This window comes from Jaculus jaculus, chromosome 16 (genome assembly GCF_020740685.1).
Source record: "Jaculus jaculus isolate mJacJac1 chromosome 16, mJacJac1.mat.Y.cur, whole genome shotgun sequence".
Classification (NCBI taxonomy): domain Eukaryota; kingdom Metazoa; phylum Chordata; class Mammalia; order Rodentia; family Dipodidae; genus Jaculus; species Jaculus jaculus.
In genome coordinates, this window is record NC_059117.1 from 16,610,969 (window position 1) to 16,635,163 (window position 24,195).

At 39.5% G+C, this 24,195-nt stretch overlaps 1 protein-coding gene across 1 annotated transcript in view; it reads right to left on the reverse strand.

Moving 5' to 3' along the window:
* Ptpn12 (protein tyrosine phosphatase non-receptor type 12) overlaps window positions 1-24,195 on the reverse strand; it is an 87,430-nt gene that overhangs the window by 35,849 nt on the left and 27,386 nt on the right. Inside the window, exons 2-5 of the mRNA XM_004652893.2 lie at window positions 14,262-14,370; window positions 7,492-7,568; window positions 4,412-4,507; window positions 527-565 (exon numbers count right to left, since the gene is read on the reverse strand). Coding sequence (XP_004652950.2) covers window positions 527-565; window positions 4,412-4,507; window positions 7,492-7,568; window positions 14,262-14,370 — 321 coding nt within the window. The remainder of the gene's footprint in view (window positions 1-526; window positions 566-4,411; window positions 4,508-7,491; window positions 7,569-14,261; window positions 14,371-24,195) is intronic.

The window sequence follows — 24,195 nt, forward strand, 5'->3', positions numbered from 1 at the left end:
GGGAGGCAGAGGTAGGAGGATTACCGTGAGCAAAAAACCATCCTGAGACTGTGAATTCCAGGTCAGCCTGAGCTAGTGAGACCTTACTTCAAAAAAACAAACAAACAAAAAACCCCCAAAAAGCCCTTAACTGGCATAAGCAGTAACTAAATAATTTGCAGTGTTCTTACTGCCTTTGCAATTATCGGTGTGTCACCACCACATTCAGCTTAAACTGTTGATAATTAATCAGAATTATTTCAACATTTTCATTTGTTTAACTTTACTGTTATTTTAAGGTGTCTCTCTAGATAATAAATTTCAACCTCCAATACCATTAAATATTTGAAGACTACTAAATAACCATACACAATCAAGAATTTTAATTATATAATAAAATGTACTTATAAAGTTTATGTGCTTTAGAGGCAATTTTGTTCCTTCAAGTGTATAAAAGTGATAGCAGAACCTGGGTTCACACTATATAAAGTAATAGAAATCCAGAAACTTCTATCCCTAGAAATACAAAATATCAAGGTATACATACCCTTCCCATCTCAAACTCCCGACAGGCCATTACAATTATCTGTAAAAGGAGTGGGAGATAAATAATAAATGAGTAAACAGTTTTATTTCTTAAATAAAATATGAATTTGAAGAATTATCTTTAACTCTGAGAAAAAGTATACTTGGCTTGCCTGAAAAAGTACTTAAAATTTTGGGGGCTAGAGAAATGGCTCAGTGGTTAAAGGCACTTGCTTACAAAGTCTGCTAGCCCAGAGTTAAAAAAATTTTTTTTTGTTCATTTTTATTTATTTAGTTGAGAATGACAGCGAGAGAGAGAAAGAGAATGGGCACGCCAGGACCTCCAGGCACTGCAAACGAACTCCAGATGGGTGCGTCCCCTTGTGCATCTGGCTAACTGGGGTCCTGGGGAATTGGGCCTTGAACCGGGGTCCTTAGGCTTCACAGGTAAGCGCTTAACCACTAAGCCATCTCTCCAGTCCCAGCCCAGAGTTTAATTATCCAGTACTACTTAAAGCCAGATGTACAAAATGGCACATGTGTCTGGAGTTCATTTGCAGTGGCAAGAGAGGCCCTAGCACACTCACATTATCTGTCTGCCTTTCTCTGTCTCTCAAATAAATCAATCACTTAAAAATACTTTTAATTTTAAAGTGTAAAGGGCTAGTGAAAGGGCTTTGGCTGAGGGCTTGCTGTGGGGGGGCCCTGGATGACAGAAAATACAGCAGTTCCGGTTTCAGTGAGACTGTCCTAAAAAGCCGTGTGGGGCTGGAGAGATGGCTTAGCAATTAAGCACTTGCCTGTGAAGCCTAAGGATCCTGGTTCGAGGCTCGATTCCCCAGGACCCACGTAAGCCAGATGCACATGGAGGTGTATGCATCTGGAGTTCCTTTGCAGGGGCTGGAGTCCCTGATGCACCCATTCTCTCTCTCTCTGCCTCTTTCTCTGTCTGTCACTCTCAAATAAATAATTAATTAAAGTTAAAAATTAAAAAAAAAAAAAAAGCCAGTGTGGATGAGCTATAAAGGAGGGTACTCAACATGCTCCTCTGGCCTATACATGTGTGCACACGAAGCATGTGCATTTACAAACACATGCCCACATACTGGACATACACATACAACATGCCACATACATATATATGTGTGAGTGTGTGTGTATGTATGCACGTATGAAGGGGGGTAATAAACAGTTAAAATCACATCTACCAAATAAAAGCTAATTATACAATAATCCAACTGACTTTCAAGTAATGACTTATTTAGTTGGAATCAAATTATATTAATTTTATAGATTTCTGACTTTGTAAATTATACTAAAAGACCATATTTATGTAATTAAATGTACTTTTACTAAAATATTACTTAAAATACATTAAGAAAACTGTTAAAAGATTGACCGCATTACAGTTAACCCTATTTTATGGATATAAAATTTACTGTATCTGGTTGTGCAATACTTTATAATGTAAACTTTACAAACAAAGAAAAGGTGACAGAAATTTATGTTAGACACTGAGCAGCCACAATCATCAAGCTATTATTATAATTTGTTTCATTAGAGTTAAACCTCTATAAATCTGTATTTTTATTTATTTATTTTTTTTTTGAGGTCGGGTTTCATTCTAGGCCAGGCCAACCTGGAACTCACTCTGTAGGCCCAGGCTGGCATCAAAGTCATAGCCATCCTCCTACCTCTGCCTCCATGGTGCTGGGATTAAAGGTGTGCACCAACCACACTGGGCTTTATTTTATATTTAATTTTTAAAAATTTATTTATTTGCAAGCAGAGAAAGATAAAGGGGCACTCCAGGGCCTCTTGCCACTACAAATGAACTCCAGATATATGTGCCATTTCATGTATCTGGCTTTGCGTGGGTACTGGGGAATAAAACCCAGGCCATCAGACTTTGCAAGTAAGCACCTTTAAGCCATCTCTTCAGATACCTTAACATGAGTACTAGGGAACTGAACCTGGGCTAGTAAGCAAGTGCTTATCAGCCTTTATTTTTTTATTTTCATTTTTTTGCTTTTCGAGATAGAGTCTCATTCTAGCCCCGGCTGACCTGGAATTCACTATGTAGTCTCAGGGTGGCCTTGAACTCAGTGATCCTCCTACCTCTGCCTCCTGAGTGCTGGAATTAAAAGTATGCACCACCACGCCTGGCTTTAGCCTTTATTTTTAAATATATTTCACATAAATTACATACATTAGTATTTTGCCCTAAGTACGTCAGCACACATTGTTACTCAGAACTCAGTAAAAAAGGGGGCTCTTTGTAGTATCATACAACCCACCTATTTCCCTACTCTCAAACCTAAGGACATTCTATTTCTCTTCAGTCAAAAGAACAAAAAGGGCTGGAGAAATGGCTTAGTGCTTACGCGCTTGCCTGTGAAGCCTAAAGATTCTGGTTCTAGGCTCGATTCCCCAGGTCCCACGTTAGCCAGACGCACAAGGGGGCGCACGCATCTGGAGTTCGTTTGCAGTGGCTGGAGGCCCTGGTGCGCCCATTCTCTCTCTATCTATTTGCCTCTTTCTCTCTCTGTTGCTCTCAAATAAATAAAAATAATCTAAAAAAATTTTTTTTTAAAAGAACAAAAAGTTTCATATACTTCCAATTGAATGAACTGCAGAAAGTTGGGGTAGGACAGGTCCTGCAAATCCTTATACCTTACATAATAACTTACAGTTAATATGTTCACATATATTTTCCTGGGAAGAGGAAATCAAAAGGTCCTACTGCTAGAAAAAGGTTTAAGCACATGAATGTAGATCAAGCATTTAATTGGTTTAGAAAGCATTAATCATTTTTTGTCATTTTAAACTTATTCGGTGGCAGTTTATTAATTAGTGACTTGGGATAGAACTTAAATTATTATTCTCAAATCTTTCTTAAAGTATTTAAAGTTTTATTTTTCATAAACATTATGCTTAAATTCACAACCCCAAGAAGAATACCAGCAATCCCACTGAGGAGGGCCCCCAGTGGAATGGGGGCAGGGAGGAAGAGAATGATGGTACCATGATGTGCCCGTACAAAGTCCCTACTTCATGAGAAAAAAATTTTTTTTGTTTTTATTTTCCATATAAATATATTTTAATCAACCCCAACACTGTTCAGGGTCGCCTCTGAGACTCAAGATAGTCTTTAAAATTAAAATGAGTTAAAATACACATAATGGCACAGCACATTCACAGTGCCAAAGGGGGCCCGGGCTTAGCAAGGGAAGACTGAACCAAAGCAAGATCTGCAACAAGCACAGCAACTATCAAGTCCTGCAGTTATATGTTCAGTAACAAAGTCTGCGGGTGTCCAGTTCCACCCCTCCAGCGGAGCTGCCCACAGCCTGGGGAAAACTCCAACCTGAGGCAGCATCTCTTCTTGACAGTCACCCCACAGTCTTGGCATCTCCAAAATCATAAGGTCTGTAATACAACCCACACTTCATCCTCATGGCTCCATCAGGTCTTAAAAAACATTTATTTTTAATCCCAGCACTTGGGAGGCAGAGGTGGGAGGATCACCATAAGTTTGAGACCACCCTGAGACTACATAGTGAATTCTAGGTCAGCATGGGCCAAGGGAGACCCCCTACCTTGAAAAACTGAAGAAAAAAAGAAGATAATAAAAATAAATTGTGAGATATTGATTGCCAAAAAAAAGGACTAATAAAATAAAATGCGAATGAAAAAAAAATACCATGATGGCTAAAGTGCTAATCCTTACTCAATGCAATGTCCTTTTATTTTTAATTTCTTTAATCATACTTTGTCTGGTTACATTATGTGTTGGTACCATCTTTTCCCTCATCCCTGCCCCCATTTAGCAGGGGACCCTCCTTAGTATGTTATTACATATTCTACATATTCCAAATAAATATATGATGGAAAGCAAATTACTTACTACAACGTTGTACTCCCATATCATCCTCCAAAAATCAATTACTGTATTTGCTAATGGTCCTTGGGTTGCCACATATGCTTTTGGCCCATAGACACCCTAAAATATTCAAAGTAAGTTTCATATTTACTATGATTATCCGAAGTATTTCAAAACCAAAATGTTAAGATTTCAAACGTTTTTCTAAATAGCTTTCCTCCCATAATACTTAAAAACATGGCAAAAAAATACTCAATTCACTTGAGCTTTGGGCAAACTACTACTTTTGTGTTTATTGGACACAGTGTACCCAAATGATAATTAAGAACCACTTTATAGAGGCTGGAGAGATGGCTTAGTGGTTAAAGCGTTTGCCTGCAAAGCCAAAGGATCCCAGTTTGATTCTCCAGGACCCACGTAAGCCAGATGCACAAGGCGGTGCATGCACCTGGAGTTCCTTTGCAGTGGCTGAAGGCCCTGGTGCACCCATTCTCTCTCTATAAGAAGTATATTTAAAAGACAATGGGGTGCTTCCTAAAAAATAAAAAAAGAAGCATTTTATATCTTAACAATTAAAATTACCTAGAAACAAAAGAGTTTAAGAATTAAAAAACAAAACCTTTAAGGCCCACTTAAACAAACAAACCAACAAACTAGTATTAGGAGAGATAAATGCAATTTAGTTTGACTTGAGAAGCAGCTGAATTCCTTCTTAGCCAGCTTCGTCCATGGCCACTTCGATGATCTCAAAATTTTACTGAGAACTACCATGGAGTTCTGAAGAAACAAACGCAGGGTATCTAACTAAAAGTAATGAAACTGCATTCACTAAATCAGTAAGTGTCTCTAAGTACAATTGAAAACTAGACCTTGTGGGCTGGAGGGATGGCTCAGTGGTTTAAGGCACTTGTCTGCAAAGCCCAAAGACCCGTGTTTGATTCCCCATTACCCACATAACCCAGATGCACAAGGTGGCACATCTGTCTGGAGTTCATCTGCAGTGGCTAGAGGCCCTGGCATGCCCATTTTCTCTCTCAAATAAGTAAATAACTTAAAAAAAAAAAGCTTTTAACACACATTTGATTCTGAACACTGACTTTTTTTGCGGGGAGGGGTAGGTGCTACTAGAGATTGAATCTAGGGTATACAAATCACCTATTCATTTGTTGTTCCAGCTATAAATATTGGATTTTGTTGCAATTATAACTAATTTTACTTTAAGCTTTATTATTTGAAAGTATGTATTTAATGCTAACATAAACATGATTTATTCACAATATAGTCTTACTATTTAACAATTTTTAAAGTATTTTATTTATTTGACGGGGGAAGGGAGGGAGTGAATGAGAATGAGCACACCAGGGCCTCTGGCATCTGCAAAAAGAACTCTAGGCGTATGCACTACTTGTGCATCTAGCTTTACATAGGTACTGGGGAATCAAACCCGGGTCCTTGGACTTTGCAGGCAAGCACCTTAACTGCTAAGCTTTCTCTCCAGCCCCCTATTTAACATTTTTAATCAACAAAATGCCTTATTAAAATATGTATGGCTGCCAACCAATAACTGATAATTATACTAGTTGTGAAACTAGAAAGATTCAAATACACAGAATTACCTATAGAACCAAGTAGTTTACATCTCTCTCTCTACTGATAACTATTGAAAAACTTGGCTACTAGGCCAGGCATAGAGAAGCAAACTTGCCATTTCACCATTAGAAAGGTTGAGACAGGAGGATTTCAAGTTCTAGGCCAACCTAGGATATACAGCAATTTCCAAGATGCAGGCTACATAAAGAAATCCTGTTTCAAAGAAAAAAAAAACCCTCGAAATTATTTGTCTAATTCTAATGTATTGTTTTTTATTTTTTACTTTATTTTTACTTATTTATTTGAGAGAGAGAGAGAGAGAGAGAGACAGAGACAGAGAAAGGGAGAGAATGGGTGTGCCAGGGCCTCCAGCCACTGCAAACGAACTCCAGACACATGCACCCCCCTTGTGCATTTGGCTTACACGGGTCCTGGGGAATCAAACCAAGGTCCTTTGGCTTTGCAGGCAAATGCCTTAATGCTCCAGCTCTTTTTTTTTTTTCCCCGAGGTAGGGTCTCACTCTAGCTCAGGCTCACCTGGAATTCACTATGTAGTCTCAGGGTGGCCTTGAACTCATGGTGATCCTCCTACCTCTGCTTCCCAAGTGCTGGGATTAAAGGCATGCACCACGACGCCTGGCCATTTGAGTACTTTTGATCAAAGTGTAACCAATGTTACCTGAAAAGATGATTGACAGGATGTGGTAACCTACAACAATAATCCTAGCACCCAGGAGGTTGATGTAGGAGGATTGCTGAAAATCTGAAGCTACCCTGGCATATATACTGAATTTTAAGTGAGCCTAAGCTGTAGTGTGAGATCCTGTCTCAAAATATAATGAGACAATCATCACTTTATTTTTAATCCTCCTGCCTCAGCCTCTGGAGTGTTGGGATTCTAAGTGTGAGCTACAACACCCAGCTCTGTATAGTCACTTTAAACAGTAACAATTACCAAAGGCTTTAAATTAAATTATAACCCATATATCAGTATTACCTAGTAACTGCAGCATCCTGAGTTTATCCTAAGAACGTATTTCAAAGACTAAAGGTGATCACTGTGATTTTATTACCAAGAAAGATTGGAAATAATCCATAGAGCTCAATAAGAAGGAATGGTTACATACAATGCATGCACAAATTCAAAGGATAATGTAGAGAATGATTTAATAACAGGTAGTCTTTTTAAGCCTTAAATGTAAAAGTAGCCAAAAACCCAAAATGAAAACAAGCACTGTTTATCATATGGATGAAGAGACTAAAGGAAACCCAGAAGAATGTGCCAGGGCAGTGATTTTGTTTTGTTTTGTTTTGTTATTGGTCCCTTAAAAAAGCTTTAATAAGGATTAATATCTAGGCTATACAGAGAACGTAGCCATCCTGAGACTCCAGAGTGAATTCCAGGACAGCCTCAGCTAGATACAGTGAGACCCTGCCTCGGAAGACAAAAAGCAAACAAATTGGGATGTAGAAGACATTGAATGTGGCAAAGACCCTTAAACATGAATACGTACCTTAATAAAGTTTGCATTGATGTAGTCTGAATCTTGAGAAGGAGTCTTCAAAGTCAACGTAACTCTGCTGTGGTCAACTACAAGAAAAAGACAACTGCATCAATTATTGTCTAGTTGGCACTCAGGTATTTTCCCTTCTTCTAGGTTTTGTTTTTTTTTAATAGTTTTAATTTTTTTATTTTATTTCCAAGCAGAGAGAGGCGGGAGGGAGAGAGCACAAACCAGGGCCTCTAGCCACTTTTCTAGACTTTTGAGACAGGATCTCTCTCAAGGTTGTCTTAAAGGAATCTCCTGCCTCGTCCTCCCAAGTACGGGTATTACAGGCATGCTCATTTACTTAAAAAAAAAAAAAAAAAAAAAAAGGCAGCTAATGAAAATGAAGACTAGGTATCAGGAGAACATTTAAAAAAATATTTTATTTATTTGAGAGGAAGAAAGGGAGATCTAAATGCTAGAGGGCCTCTAGCCGCTACAAATGAACTTGCTGCACGTACCATATTTTGCATTTGGCTTATGTGGGACCTGGAGAATTGAATCTGGGTCCTTTAGCTTTGCAAGCAAGTGCCTTAACCACTGAGCCATCTCTCCAGCCCTATAACATTATTTTAATAAAATACATCTTAAGGAAAAACAATAGCAAGCACACAGGGTGTAAACATGTGCACACATACTTGCATATACTGCACTGAAGAAAAAAAAATTCTTGGGTGATGTCTCAAACTTACTACAGTACAGTCTAGGGTTTATGCCTAAACGATTGTTAACTAACATACCCAGGTGACTGAAGGACAACTAATCACAGGACACAAGAGCTCAACTGCCAAAGTTCTCATTAGGAAATCTAGCTTTCATATTAAACAAGAAATTATGAAAATTAAGTAAATAAGGTATATGAAATATACTCAACAATGTTGAATAATATTTGCATTTCTTGAGTTAAAATTTTCAAAATATAATTGAGAAAGAGAGAGAAAACGACATGGATAATGAATGAATGAAATGAATGAGACTATAGGAACATCAGGACCTATTGTTGCTGCAAATTCCAGATGCATGCCGGGCGTGGTGGCACACACCTTTAATCCCAGCACTCAAGAGGCAGAGAGAGGAGGACCACTGTGAGTTCAAGGCCACCCTATGACTACATAGTGAATTCCAGGTTAGTGTGAGCTACTGAGACCCTACCTCAGAAAAAAATCATTCCAGATGCACGGACTACTTTGTGCATCTGGACTTATGTTGCAAACCAAATCTGGGCCAATGGGCTTTGCAACCAAGTGCCTTTAACCACTGACTCATCTCCCTAAACAAACAAACAAAATTTAACCAATTAAAAAAAACTAGATTATTTTTATTTATTTGAGAGAGATAGATATAGAAATATGCAGGTAGAGAGAGAATACATGAGTGTGTCAGAGCCTCCAGCCACTGCAGATGAACTCCATATGCATGCACCCCTTGTGCATCTGGCTTATGTGGGTCCTGGGAAGTCGAACCTGGGTCCTTTGGCTTTGCAGGCAAGTGCCTTAACTGCTAAGCCATCTCTCCAGCACATGCCTAAACAAAATTTAAAAAATATTTTTATTTATGACAGTGTGGTGGTTTAATTCAGGTGTCCCCCACAAACTTAGGTGTTCTCAATGCTAGTCTCCCCAGCTGATGGCAATTGGAAATTAAAGCCTCCTGGAGGCAGTGTATTGTTGGGGCAGACTTATGGGTATTATAGCCAGTGTCCCCTTGCCAGTTTTTGGCAGGCTTTCCTGCTGTTATTGTCCACCTGATGTTGGCTAGAAGGTGATGTTCACGCTCTCATCATGCCATCATTTCCCCTGCCATCACGGAGCTTCCCCTACAGTCTGTAAGTCAAATAAACCTTTTTTTTTTCCCCTCCCACAAGCTGCTCTTGGTCGGTTGATTTCTCCCAGCAACACAAACCTGACTTCAACAGACAGCGAGGGAATGAAAACGATTATGAGAATACGGGCACACCAGGGCCTCTTGCCACTGCGAACAAACTTCAGACGCATGCGCCATGTTGTACATCTGGCTTTACATGGGTATTGAGGAATTGAACCTAGGCCAGCAGGCTTTGCAAGAAAGCGCTTTTAACTGTGGTGCAATCTCCCTAGCTCCTAACTAACAAAAAAAAAAAAAATTATGTTTTTGTGTATGCGCGTGCCAGGGTGTCTTGCTACTGCAAATGAATGCCTGTCTACCTTTACATGAGTGACTAGGGAATTGAACCCCAGGTCAGAAGGCTTTGCAAACAAGTGTCTTTAAGTGTTGAGCCATTTCCTAAAAATTTAATTACTCAAATTTTTAAGTAAGAAACTTACACATATTCTTCCAGTGGCCATCTTCCTGCCTCTGCCTCCAAAGTACTAGGGTTTCATGTATGTGCCACAATGCCTGGCTATCACGTATATTTCAGTATTTTTCATTGGCAACTTATTTTATTAAATATAAAAATGAACAGAAAGAACCCAAGTATAAAAACAAAAACTATTTTGTTTTTTCAAAGTAGGGTCTTGCTCTAGCCCAGACTGACCTGGAATTCATTATGTACTGTTAGGGTGGCCTCGAACTCACGATGATCCTACTTCTGCCTCCTGAGTGCTGGGATTAAAGGCATGTGCCACCACACCCGACTAAAACCAATTATTTCTTTGCATGGTTTTGTTGCCTCTATAATTTCTCAAGCCTGGCTCCAAACACACTTAATAAAGAGACTATAATGAGGCCCCAACCCCCAGCAAACATTAACAACCTATGGCGCCAAAAAGAAAAATATATAAAATCTGTCACCTCGAAGGAAACACTAACTAAATTATAATTATATATAATTATATATATATAATAATTATAATATTAATATTAACTAAGTCCTGGTTCTGAGAAATTACACCACTTCCATAATTTAGATTAGAATAGACAGCTGAACAGATGACTGGGCTTCTGCGTGAGAATGAAAATACTTAGTAGCAGAGGCCAGTAAGTTAAAAAGGAGACATAAAGGGAAGAGAAAGGAAGGGAGGAGGGTATTTAATAGGCTGATATCGTATATATGTAAGTACAATGATTGTGATGGAGAGGTAATATGACGGAGAATGGAATTTCAAAGGGGAAAGTGGGGGGGGAGGGAATTAACATGGGATTTTTTTATAATCATGGAAAATGCTAATAAAAATGTGAAAAAAAAAATAGACAGCTGAATACCCCTAAACACACCATTTCTAATGGCTATCTCAGTTTTAGCCCTTTCAACCAACAGAAACATTATAAAGAATGAACACTGGCCGGACGTGGTGGCGCACGCCTTTAATCCCAGCACTCAGGAGGCAGAGGTAGGAGGATCACCATGAGTTCAAGGCCACCCTGAGACTACAGGGTTAATTCCAGGTCAGCCTGGACCAGAGTGAGACCCTACCTTGAAAAACCAAAAAAAAAAAAAAAGAACACTGACTCCATTACCACACACATGTACCTAAGGGATGTGATTTGTGAATTAATTTGGACACAACAGATCACATGTTTCATTGCATTTTATGTTAAGTTTCAAGAAAAGTATAATCGAGAACAGAAAACACAGGTGCAATTATCTGGGAGTGGAAAAGAGAGCTCTTTTGGAAGTAATGAAATTCCTTAAAACTGGACTGTGTGGATTATTGCATGACTTATAAATTTACCCTGAAAAATTGTAAGAAGTTGTTCACGGTGTGTAAGTTATATCTCAAAGCTATTTAAGTTTGTTTCTGGGGCTGAGGAGATGACTCAGCGGTTAGAGGGACTTGCTGCTCACTTGGAAAAACCACATGTGACAACCACTCTGCAGGTACTGCTCAGTGTCCTTCAGCGCCAGAGTCAATCTGACAATCAAGTCTGTGGATACGCACTACGTTCCCCCTCAACTACCACCTCTGGGAAAAGCCACCTAGCCTCCGCTTCGAACCCGCGGAATAGCACGCTGGCACCCGCTTCAACGTTCCGCTGTGGATGTGGCCAAAGAAGTCCGTACCATGGAAATCAACCACGACTGTAACTTAGGGCTAATCACTACCTTCTCCCAGTCACCAGGACTTTCGTGAAGCTTCCCCATCCGCTCCTCACCCCTTCTGCAGGACCCTCTTCGCAACCTAACAAATCTTGTATGTGAAGTTGTATTCACTGTCTACTATCATCTTGCCTAGAATATCAACTGAAGGGAGATTTTTTTGGTGAGTTTATTCTTTACTGTATCTCCAAAATATAGTAATAGGCCCAAACTTTTTTGTACAATGAATTAATGCAGGAAAATATGAAAACAGGGCTAGAGAGATGGCTTAGTGGTTAAGGTGCTAATCTACAAAGCCTAAGGACCTAGGTTCAACTCCCCAGGACTCATGCAAACCAGATGCACAAGGTGGCGCATATATTTGGAGTTTGTAGTGGCTGGAGACCTTGGCGTGCCATTCTCTCTCTGTAAGTATGTAAAAATTAAAATTTTCTTTTAAATATGAAAACAGAAACCTAAAGCTATTTAAGATTTATTTCTCAGTGAGAAAAATAAGTAGTGAAAAGACAATCTGAGCATGGCATTAATTCCAGAGCACTGTAAGATTATGTAAAGATTGTCATTGTTTTTTAAACTTTATTTATTTGAGAGAGAAGAAAGAGAAGGAGGTAGGCAAAGAGAGAGAATGGGCACACCGGGGCCTTCAGCTGCTGCAAACAAACTCCAAACACATGTGCCACCTTAGGCATCTGGCTAACATGGGTCCTGGGGACTTGAACCTGGGTCCTTTGGCTTTGCAGGCAAGTGCATAAACCACTAAGCCAACTCTCCAGCCCAAGATTGTCATGTTTAATAAAGTGTTCAGGGGTTTCTGATTAAAATGGCAGAATAGGGGCTGGAGGAATGGCTTAGTGGTTAAGGGGTTTGGAAGGATCCCGGTTGATTCTCCAGGGCCCATGTAAGCCAGATGCACAAGGAGGTGCATGCATCTGGAGTTGGTTTGCAGTGGCTAGAGGCCCTGGTGTGCCCATTCTCTCTCTCTCTCACTTGCTCTCTTTTTCTGCTTCTTTCTCCCTCTCTCAAATAAATAAATAAAATATATTTAAAATGGCAGAAAAGGAGCCATGCCCAAAACGGGGGAACATCGAGACATAAATTCATACAATAAACTCTTATCCCAAACCATGAAGATGGCAAAGAAAAGTCAGGAGACTCAAGATCTATCGATAGGACAAAAGAGAGCCACCTCTAATACATCAACAGGGGCCCATGAGAAGGCGCAGAGCAAGCAGCACTGCTTCCACTGCGGGCCTGACAACCAGCACCAGAGGACAACAGCAGGCACTGCGGCCAATCAAAACACACAGAATCAGCTGGGCATGGTGGTGCACACCTTTAATATTCCAGCACTCGGGAGGCAGAGGTAGGAGGATTGCTGTGAGTTCAAGGGCACCCTGAGACTACATAGTGAGTCTTCTAGGTCAGCTGGGGTTAAAGCAAGACCCTTCCTTGAAAAACAAAGCAAACAAACAAAAATCCCCACATAGAGCTGGGTGTGGTGGGTGAGTTTGAGGCCACCCTGAGACTACACGGTTAATTCCAGGTCAGCCTGAGCTACAGTGAGACCCTACATAGCTCAAGAGAGCTTGTTTGCCACTTGTTCCATGTGAGGCAGTGAGAAAGTAGCAGCTATGAACCGTAGAGTAAGCTTTCATTAGATACCAAAACTTCTGGTGCCCTAACCTTAGACTTTTAAGCCTCTGAAACTGAAAGACGTTATCTTCTATTTGGTAGTTTTGTTGTACCGGCCTGAAGAGACTACAACAACTGGTGAGGAGAGGTGACTACACTTTGCAAAAGCTTTATGAATGGCTACAACCCTACGACAATGCTTGACCTATCATAACACTCAAAACAATCTAGGAAGCATCACTAATATCTCCATTACAAAGGTGAGACAAGCCAAGCACAGAGAAGACAAGTGGGTCTTACAGGTACAGCTGATGAAGTCCAGATCTGAACTCTTCACTATTATCCTGCTGCTATGTGCTAATTACACTAACACTTGCCACCCACACCTCCCAGGCCACAAATAATGTATAAGAGAAAGATAAGGATTACATTTAGGCAAGGAAATCAGTGAGAAACAGGGTAGATGGAGAGACAGGAAGGAAATGCTCTAAAAGAGTTATCACGGGAAAAAGAAAATTTCAGATGCAGGAACTGGTCAATAGCATCAAAGCTACAGGAAAGAGTCAACACTGCATCTGACAGGTCACGGACAACATTATCAAGAACAAAGACAAGGTTTAAGAATGAGTGAGAATGGTGTGGAATGTTAGCTATTTTACCTTAGAGAAGGCTGAGAGAGACTAGGGAAGCTCTCTAAGAGACAGAAGACAGCAGGTCTGAGGACAAGGTTTTACTGTGTAACCCAAGAGCTCCTTTAAGTATGTTTTCAGAGTTAACTACTTGCCATAAAACTATACTTAATTATATCATTAGAATATAATGCTATCACTCTACCCCATTTGCTTTAGATAGACAGGCTACTGAGACTAGCAGACACACAGGTGTTTGAGAATATTTTTTAAAGTGAAACCAAAAATTCCTATCCAAAGGCAAGGCAGAAAGCATAGCAACATATTATTTTGTAGTATATCTTAAAAAGATTAATTATTACCTCCTTCACAAACAAATGTAGAAAAAATAAACTAGTTAGGTTACAAAGAGCTTATTAGCATTTCTATTTGTTCTATCAAGGGAATTGCAAACTTACATGGCAGTATGTCCTTATATCTGTTCTTTTTAACATTTTCTTCTTTTTCTCCAGTGGCTGTAGGATAAATCTTTTCTGTTCTGTATTTGGTAGACAATCTTCTTAATCGCTTAAAATACAAGAAAATAAAATTCAAGTTTAGAGAAACAGATATTTTCAAAATGTTAATGATTTACAAAGAGTTCTTCATTGAAATCGGCTGACCCAATTCCTCACAACTAATCCTGTTTCTGTAAGCTGTTAATTTCTCTACCCCTTAATAATTAACCCTAAGGATAATTTCCTTTTAGCATAAGCGCAGGCATTTAGAATAAAGTTTATTCCAAATAAGCAGGAAAGGGAACTAAATTTTATTTAAGAGCACCATTTATAAACTGTGAATTTCTGTTTAAGACCCCCCCCAAATCTTTAATTTTAAAATCACGACTAAGAATTATGTACAAATTTCTTGATTCTCCTCCTCTATAAGCCACGTGCACCCATGATGTGCCAGGCTCTCTCCAAGGCATAAGCTAGTAACTACTTATAAATAAAACACTGCACAGTTCTTTCATATGGGATTGGAAATGCCCAACAAAGACTAATTCTGCTTATTCACTGCATTACAGAAGTGGTTTGTGGGTTAGTGACAAATTCTTACCACATATGGCAGTGGGGATGTTCTTTGAGCTGGAATATTTCTGCATGTCAGTAATACACTTCCTGCTTTCAGAAGAACTGAAAGTCAGCATTGTGAATTGTTTAAATTCTACTCAAGTACACTGCTAAAAATTAATTTCAAAGGGCGCTACTTTTTCTCAGTTAAAGTCATATTGAAAGCATTTTGGTTTTACTACTTAAGTTATTAAATACAAATGAAATGAAATGGGTCTGGTAACCATTTTTTTCATCAGTTTATTTTTGCTACTTTGATGCTTATACTCCAGCAACTAAGTATTTCAAGTATGTATTTTTAAAAATCACAGATTTTCAATATAAGATTCTCAGTTTATTCTTGTTAAGATATTACTTTCAATAAGTTTGAAAGTAGACTAAAGTGACTTTACAGATCCTATATACAATTCTAAATCTTTTTTCTTATTTTGAAAAACTACTAAATTTTATCATAGTAATATTAGAGACCTAACAGGAACATACTTTTTTTTTTCTTTAAGGTAAAACAGACTTATTATACTTATGTCGTATACTGTCACAATGCCAAAGTAAAGCTTCCCATTATTTATGGTGACTTTTCGTATGGTAACAAAATTATTGATATAAAGATGTTAGAAAAAACTACTCAAAAATAAACCTGGCTGAGCACAGGGACACACATGCCTAGAGAACCAACACTCAAGAGACTGAGGCAAGAAGACTGAGTTCAAGGCCAATCTGAGCTACCTACATATTAAGACCTTATCTGAGGAAAGAAAGTTGTTGATAATGGAGTGGGATAATTAGAGCAGAAATTATGTATCTGTATACATCTGTCCTCCATATAAAACTAGCACCCATGTGAAATAACATGTGGACAAAGTTACTTATCACAGTAATATTTACAATAGCAAGTCTACAAACACACAGTTGATTTAATAGAGGACTGGTTAAAGCTTGGGGTGGGGGGGGGACGGGACAAGATAAATATAGCAATAGGGCAAAATCTCAAACACATTAAATGTAAAGCACAGGGAACACAACAGTGTATGTAACACACTACCATTAATTAGTGTTAAAGAAGTTAAACTCTGCTTATGCCTTTAGCACACTACAATGCTTGATCCAAGTTCAAAATAATGTTCTTAGAAAATAGAAGTTAAATATATAAATAAAGCCTATCTACATTTTATATTTAGTCCTGATCTGGCAGATACATGTTTTATATAGTTAGTTAATATGTCTATATATGTGTATGTATGTATACACACACACACACGAGAAATGTTACACTGTACCAGATATGTATGTAAAATTACTATGGGTGAGTTAACAGTAATATAAAAAGCCACGTGTGGTGACACATGCCTTTAATCCCAGTACTCAGGAGGCAGAGGTAGGAGGATTACTGTGAGTGTGAGGCCACCCTGAGACTACACAGTGAATTCCAGATCAGCCTGGACCAGAGTGAGACCCTACCTCAAAAACCCAAATTCAAACTAATTAAAAAAGTTACATATAGTAGCATACTTAGACTTCTATTCTCAGACCCATCATAGACATAGAATATTAAATAATACTTTTTTGTACTGTTTAAAAAAGTCAACATCAAGAAAATTCTACCAAGCTATATTAAAGATATGAGCTTTACAGAATTAAAATTCTGCTGCTGTTAACTTTCTAGTTGTCTGATGAACATATATAACCCATGGCACAACCCTGATAAAATGAAAGAAATACCTCCACACTCAGCAAAGAACCTGGTACATAAAATGGCCCATTTATATATATATATATATATATATGTGTATATATATATATATATATACACATATATATATATACATATTCTAAATCTTTTATATATATATTCTAAATCTTTTATATATATATATATATATATATATAATTTATATATTATATATATAATTTTTCTAGGTAGGGTCTCACTCTAGCTCAGGCTGACCTGGAATTCACTATGTTGTCTCAGGGTGGCCTAGAACTTTTGGCGATCATTCTACCCTTGCCTCCCAAGGGCTAGGATTAAAGGCATGCACCACCATGCCCGGCACCAATTAAGTATTTATTATTATTAGCCAATGACTAAATCTAAGTTTCCAAATGCTGTTGTTACCTGTATGAAGTAGGCTTTTCAACAAGTATTAGGTCTCTAGGCTCTAAAGTACTGATTGATTAGTGTGGTGGCATAAAGGTTGTTTTTCAACAATTATTAAGTTCCTCTATATTTAATGAATAGGCTGGCAACATCATATAATTTTAAGAAAATTGCTCAGTGATTTTTTTCATAGGAAATTCTGGAACAATTAGGGATTAAAAAGAAAAAAAGTAGTTATGAAAGACAAAAGTTGAGGAAGGAAAGAACATAGCTGAGTAACATGTGAAAACAAAGGAATAGGCTGTACAAAACAGGTGTAAACAGGAGGAAAATCCAATGTGTGAAAAAGCATAGTTAACACTGTAGGTTGTGACCCACAGAAGGTCAAGCAACTGAGTGTGGTGGTTGTAAAAGGTTTCTGAATGCATTAGTGATGAAAACTCATTCAAAATCAAATGTGTAACTAACATGAGGTGTTTCTCTTAGGGCTCACTGGTGTTGCATCATTACGCTTTGAGTTTTGAACACACAAGTACGCTTTATACTGTGTACGCCTTAACACCACACCACCAGGAAACGCAAGGTTTGCAAGCAAGTATCTTTAACCACTGAATAATCTGTCCAGCTCCAGTCATGTTTTGGTTTTTCGAGGTAGATTCTTACTGTAGCTCCTGCTGACCTGGAATTCACTATGTAGTCTCAGGATGGCCTCAAACTCAGCAATCCTCCTATTCTGCCTCCCAAGTGCTTTGGGATTAAAGACATGCACTACCACGCCCAGCCAAAGTAATTTTTTTAATCAAACATCCAAAGATAAACTAATTTGATAGAAGCTGTGCAGTGACTGTTGGAAAGTATTGTGTTTTTTTCATAATAAAACCATGTTACCATAAAAGCATATAACTTAGCATGTTTAGTGGGAAGGATTACACGTTATAGCATGTAATAATCTTGAATCCAAGAGTGTTTTAGGCAGTGTTTCCTGGTGGTGTGGCATGAGTTCAAGGCCACCCTGAGACTACACAGTGAATTCCTGGTCAGCCTGGCTAAAGTGAGGCCTACCTTGAAAAACCAAAATATGATATAGTTGATATATTTATTTACTTTTTTGAGATAGAGGGAGAGATGAGGGAGACAGTAAGAGAGAGAATGGGCAAGCTCCTTTAACAGCCTAAGAAAATTTATTTATTTATTTTGGTTTTGTGAGGTAGGATCTCACTCTAACCCAGTGTGATGGTTTGATTCAGGTGTCCCCCATAAACAGGTGTTCTGAATGCTACATTCCCAGCTGATGGAGATTTGGGAATTAACACCTCCTGGAGGGAGTGTATTGTTGGGGCGGCCTTATGGGTGTTATAGCCAGTTTCCCCATGCCAGTGTTTGGCACACTCTCCTGTTATGGGGCTTATGTGGGCCAGAGGGTGATGTCCTCTCTCTGCTCATGCCATCATGGAGCTTCCCCTCGAGCCTGTTGGCCAAAATAAACCTCTTTTCCCAGAAGCTGCTCTTGGTTGGGTGATGTCTACCATCAATGCGAACCGGACTGCAACAGGAAAGTGGTACCGAGGAGTGGGATTGCTGCTAGACACCTGACTGTGTGGCTTTGCCTTTTGGAGCTGATTTTCAAGAGGAATGTGGAAGGATTTGAAAACTTGGCCTAAGAGACACCTTGCAGTGCTGTAAGTACAGCTTGACAGACTATTCTAGTCAGAGTTGAAAGACCTGAATACAGTAAGAACTATGGACTGTGAGGTTTGGCTTATCAGGGTGAGAGAGAGCTTTGCTTGGACTAGGCTAGCAGTTTGTGTAAGAAGCTTGCTGTTTGTTATACCTGGGTCCTGAGAAGTTGTGCAGGGTTGCTTTGTGTAGAAACAGACTGATGTGAGCAGAGGGTTATGGCACAGAAAGAAATGTTTAGGCTGAAACTGCTGCCTGTTCAGCTGCAATTGAGAGATTACACCATTTGAGATTAGGCCAGCTGACCTGTACTGGGACACCAGGAAGAATGCAGACTCTTTTGAAGGGGTCTGAGTGCTCAAGAAGTGCCCTGTTGTTCAAAGTCTGCTTTATTCACCAGAGGATTAACAAATTGGCACCCTACCTAGTATTATAGAATATAAGAAATTCAGGAAAGAGAGGGTCATTGAGTTTGCAACACTGTTTTGTGTTTTGGAGATGGCCATGGGCAGTGTGAAGCAGGTTTGCTGGATGCCTGCATGGAAACCTCATGGGACCATGAGGATGAACCATGGATTGCAGTGGAGACCCAGGGGAGATGCAGGGACCGTGAAATGGTTGCTTAGGAAAGCTGTCAACCCCAATGAAGTTTTCTAGGACTGTGAGTAGTCCAGCTGAGGGGTGAAATTGGAATGCCAGAGATTCATTGCTGGTTAGAATTATCGGACTTGGAGATTTGTCACTGTCTAGAGTAGTTGGACTTGGAGCTACAGAGTTTGGTGTTTGCCCTGTTTAAATCATGTATTGCTTGAGTATTTCTTTACTATGCCCAATGATATCTTTTGCAGTGTGAATGTTTATTCTGTGCCATTATGTTTTTTTTGAGGTTATTTTTTTGGTATTATGGCTCAGTTAAAAGATCTTGGGACTATGGGGATGTATGAATATCATTGGAATTGATAAAAACTATGGGGACTTTTAAACTTATTTATCTATTTGACAGAGAAAGAGGGAGAGAGAGAATGGGCGCACCAGGCCCTCTAGCCACTGTAAACGAATTCCAGACGCGTGCACCCCCTTGTACATCTGGCTAACGTAGGTCCTGGGGATTCGAACCTAGATCCTTTGGCTTTGCAGGCAAACACCTTAACCACTAAGTCATCACTCCAGCCCAATTATGGGAACTTTTAAAGTTGAGGAATGCATTGCATTTTTCATGATGTATGATTATCAGTTTATGGGGCCAGGGGTGGAATGTGGTGGTTTGATTCACATGTCCCCCATAAACTTAGGTGTTCTGGATGCTAGGTTCCCAGCTGATGGAGATTTGGGAATTAATGCCTCCTCGAGGCAGTGTATTGTTGGGGGCAGGCTTATGGGCATTATAGCTAGTTTCCCCATGCCAGTGTTTGGCACACTCTCCTGTTGCTATTGTCCACCTTATGTTGGCCAGGGGGTGATGTCCAACCCTCTGCTCATGCCATCGTTTCCCCCCCCCCCCACAAGCTGCTCTTGGTTGGGTGATTTCAACCAGCAATGTGAACCTGACTGCAACACCCAGGCTGACCTGGAATTCACTATGTAGTCTCAGGATGGCCTCGGACTCACGGTGATCCTACCTCTGCCTCCCAAGCGCTGGGGATTAAAGGCGTGTGCCACCATGCCCAGTCTCAAGAAAAAAATTTAAATTTAATTTTATGTGTCTGTGTGGGAGCACATGTGTGCAAGTAAGTATACAATTAGTCTTTCTCGGTCACTTCTGCCTTATTTTTTGAGACATGGTTTCTCACAAATCTGGCTAGGCTAGCTAGTCAGAAAGCTTCAGAGATCTTGTCTCTGCTGCACCTGCACTGTGATCACAGGTATGTGCCGCAGTGTCCAACTTTTATTTTTTATTTTTATTTTTCAAACTTATTTAAGAGTGACAGATAGAGAGAGAATTGGTGCATCAGGGCCTCCAGCCACTGCAATCGAACTCCAGACACATGCACCCCCTCGTGCATCTGGCTTACGTGAGTACTGGGGAAACGAGCCTCTAACCAGTATCCTCAGGCTTCACAGACAAGCACTTCACCGCGGAGCCATCCCTCCAGCCCCTATTTTTCCAATTTTTATTTTCACAGAGAGTGGGGATCTAGACTCCGGTTCTCATGCTTGTACCACAAGCACGTTACTGGCTGACCCGTCTACTCAGTCCCAATTAAATCTATCCCTAAATATCTGGTAAAGTCACATGATATATTTTGAAAAGTCCATTCCATTGTCTATTATCTACAACATGAACTACCATTCTTTAATTCAATAAAAAAGTTATTTTGAATGCTGTTTTAATTTCCTAGTTTTTTGTTGTTGTTGTCTTTCAAGGTAAGGTTTCACTCTAACTCAGGCTGACCTGGAATTCTCAGGCTGGCCTTGAACTCATGGTGATCCTCCTACCTCTGCCTCTGGAGTGCTGGGATTAAAGACATGCACTGCCACACCCGGCTTTCCTAGCCTCTTTTTTTAAATAGCATTTTCACTAGAATGGGATGCTTCAGCCACAGATCACTATCACAATCAGATGAAGTCCTCTATCCCTTAATATTATGATTTCACAATCTGCCCTGTTTGTAAGTTAGTAAGACTTAGTGCTAGTCTGTACTGTTCTTTCCTTTGTGAAGCTTTTCTTGAACCTTTCCTACTTAAAAACTATTCAAGCCTCCTTCAGTAATCCACAATACACCACTCTCATCACCTAGGAAATATTTGCCAGTTTCCTCATTAGGCTATAAACTAAGGCATTGAGTGGACTGTTTTACTCGACTTCATAGACTGATATCTAATGCAAAGATAATTACATTAGAATTAAATGAGCTCAAGGATTGTTTATTGTGTTTTAGAGTACATTAGGTGTGTGTAACTTTTTTTTCCTTTGGTGGGCCAAATTTATGGTGTTATGCATGCTATTTAAGTGTTCTAACTCTGAGTTACTTCCCCAGTCCTTACATTAATCCCCCATCCCCTAAGATAAGGTCTCTCTCAGTCCAGGTTACCTTCAAACTTGTTTCTCCTGACTCAGCCTCCCAAAGCATGTGCTTTCACATCCAGGCGCACATTAGAATTTTTGATGCAAACAAAATGAGTTTTACTACAACGTAAAGTTCCAAAACTATTTGCTTTTCTCTCTCTCTCCCTCTCCCTCCCCCTCTCTTTTTAAAACAAAGCGGGGCTTGTTTGCAAAGCCTGTAGGTGTAGGTTCAATTCCCAAGCCACACGTATGAGCCAAACACAAGTGACTCAAGCATCTGTCTGCCATTCACTTGCAGTACAAAAAGGACCTAGTGCATGCACACATATACAAAGAAATAAAACAACAATTTAAAAGTAAAAAGTAAAACACGGAAGCAGTAAACTGACTCAGAGGCCTCCAAAATTAGCATGCATTGTAACTATCCTCCTTTAACTTTTTACGAGGGTAGAACTGCTTCACTGTTTATGTAAGAGAAAGTACTGTACGAGGTTTGTTGCATCTTTCTTGTCACAAGCTAGTTTGTCCACTTGGGTTATAGCTCCACCATCCTTTAGCCAACACCCTAGGAATCATCCCTGATTCCTTTCTCTCTCTCTCTCTCAACATTTTTTCATTAATTTGACAGATGAAGAGAGAGAAAAAAAGAGAGTGAATGGACGTGCTAGGGCCTCCAGGTACTGCAAACAAACTCTAGACACTTGCACCTTGTGTACCTGGCTTATGTGGGTCCTGGGGTGGCACCTTAACTACTAAGCCATCCCTCCAGACCTCTCTCTCTTCTTTTAAAGTATCCTTTATTTATTTGTAAGGGAGGGAGGGAAAATATGGGTGCTCCAGGGTATCCAGTACTTGCAAAAAAACTCCTGATGCATGTGCCACCTTGCACATCTGGCTTTATGTGGGTACTGGGGAACGGCACCTGGCCTGTTAGGCCTTGCAAACAAGTGCTTCAAGCTGAGCCATCTCCCCAGCCTTACTCCTTTCTTTTATACCATCTTCCTCACCGTATGAACTATCAGTAAAAAGCCTACATCTCCAATATCTATCTAATTCTATTCAATTCTAAACAGACTTTTACCTGAGATTACATTTAGACAGACAATAGTTTCTTGGCAAGATTGTAACTGGGACAATAAAAATGAAAATAAAATATAACTAAAGTAGTAGTATATTCAGTGTATAATTCCTGCTCAAAATATAGCATTGTATCTCTAACTGGCAATTTTTAAATTTTTATAAATACATTCAAATATATGCACTACTCATAGTAATAGTAGTGACTGTAACAAGTCTGGCTGAAACAACCAAAGGATCAATTATACAATTACAAAGTATACTTTCAGTTGCAAAATATGCAACCGTGCTGTGCCTTGCAGAATTAACCTCCTATCTTCACTCACTCCTATATCACTGCTGGACAACTGACTGAACTGTCTACCATTCTGTTTTCAGAAACACATGGTTATGTTTTTCATTTGAAACCTCAAGTCAGGACTGCACAAAGATATAACTGAAGTAGGGCTGCAGAAATGGCTTAGTGGTTAAGCGCTTGCCTGTGAAGCCTAAGGACCCCAGTTCAAGGCTCAAGTCTCCAGGACCCACGTTAGCCAGATGCACAAGGGGGTGCACATGTCTGGAGTTCGTTTGCAGTGGCTGGAGGCCCTGGTGCATCAATTCTCTCTCTCTCTCAAATCAATAAATAAAAATAAAAAAAATTTAAAAAAATAACTGAAGTAAATATGGGCCACCCTGGGGTTTAATCCTACCATCGGTACAGAGATCATCTTGAAACATCTCCTGAGACTGCATACTCCAACATCCACTTCCTCTTCTCAGCCCTTTATATACATCTGTAATACAGGACATCTCAATATCCAAATCATGATCTTACCATACTGAAAGAAGAGGAATGCTCTAACAACACAGACCGTATCATTTTATGTCTCTAACTTTTAACTGTGGGCATAACATGCATAGGCCACCACACATAGCTAGGAATACAAGCCTTTAATGTAAGTTAACCCTCTCCCTACCCTGAAGGTGCTTTATGAAAATAAAAGTAGAATACCTTTTGCATTACCAAGTTCGTTAAATATTGTGTACATTAACTTTATTAAAAAGAAATTATCATAGTAAATGAAACAGAAATGTGTGTTGCCCCTTTTAAAAGCTGTTCCCCTTCCTTTTCAGCAGTCACTTCATTTCCCTTTATTCTTCTTTCCATTTAACTTACGCAGCCACACATCCCCATTCACGTGGTTTCCAAGTTAATCCAACTCCGAAAACCTTCTGCCACTGACTATAGTATATAGTAAATTTCTCACAAATTCCAAACTCCAGGCAATAAAACTACAGTTCCTAAACCAGATGTGGTGACAAAGATGTAATCCCAGAACCTGGGTGAGGCAGGAGGACCAGGGGTTCAAAGACAGCCTTGGCTACATAGTGAATTGGAGGCCAGCCCAGACAACATGACACCTTGTTTCAAACAACAACAA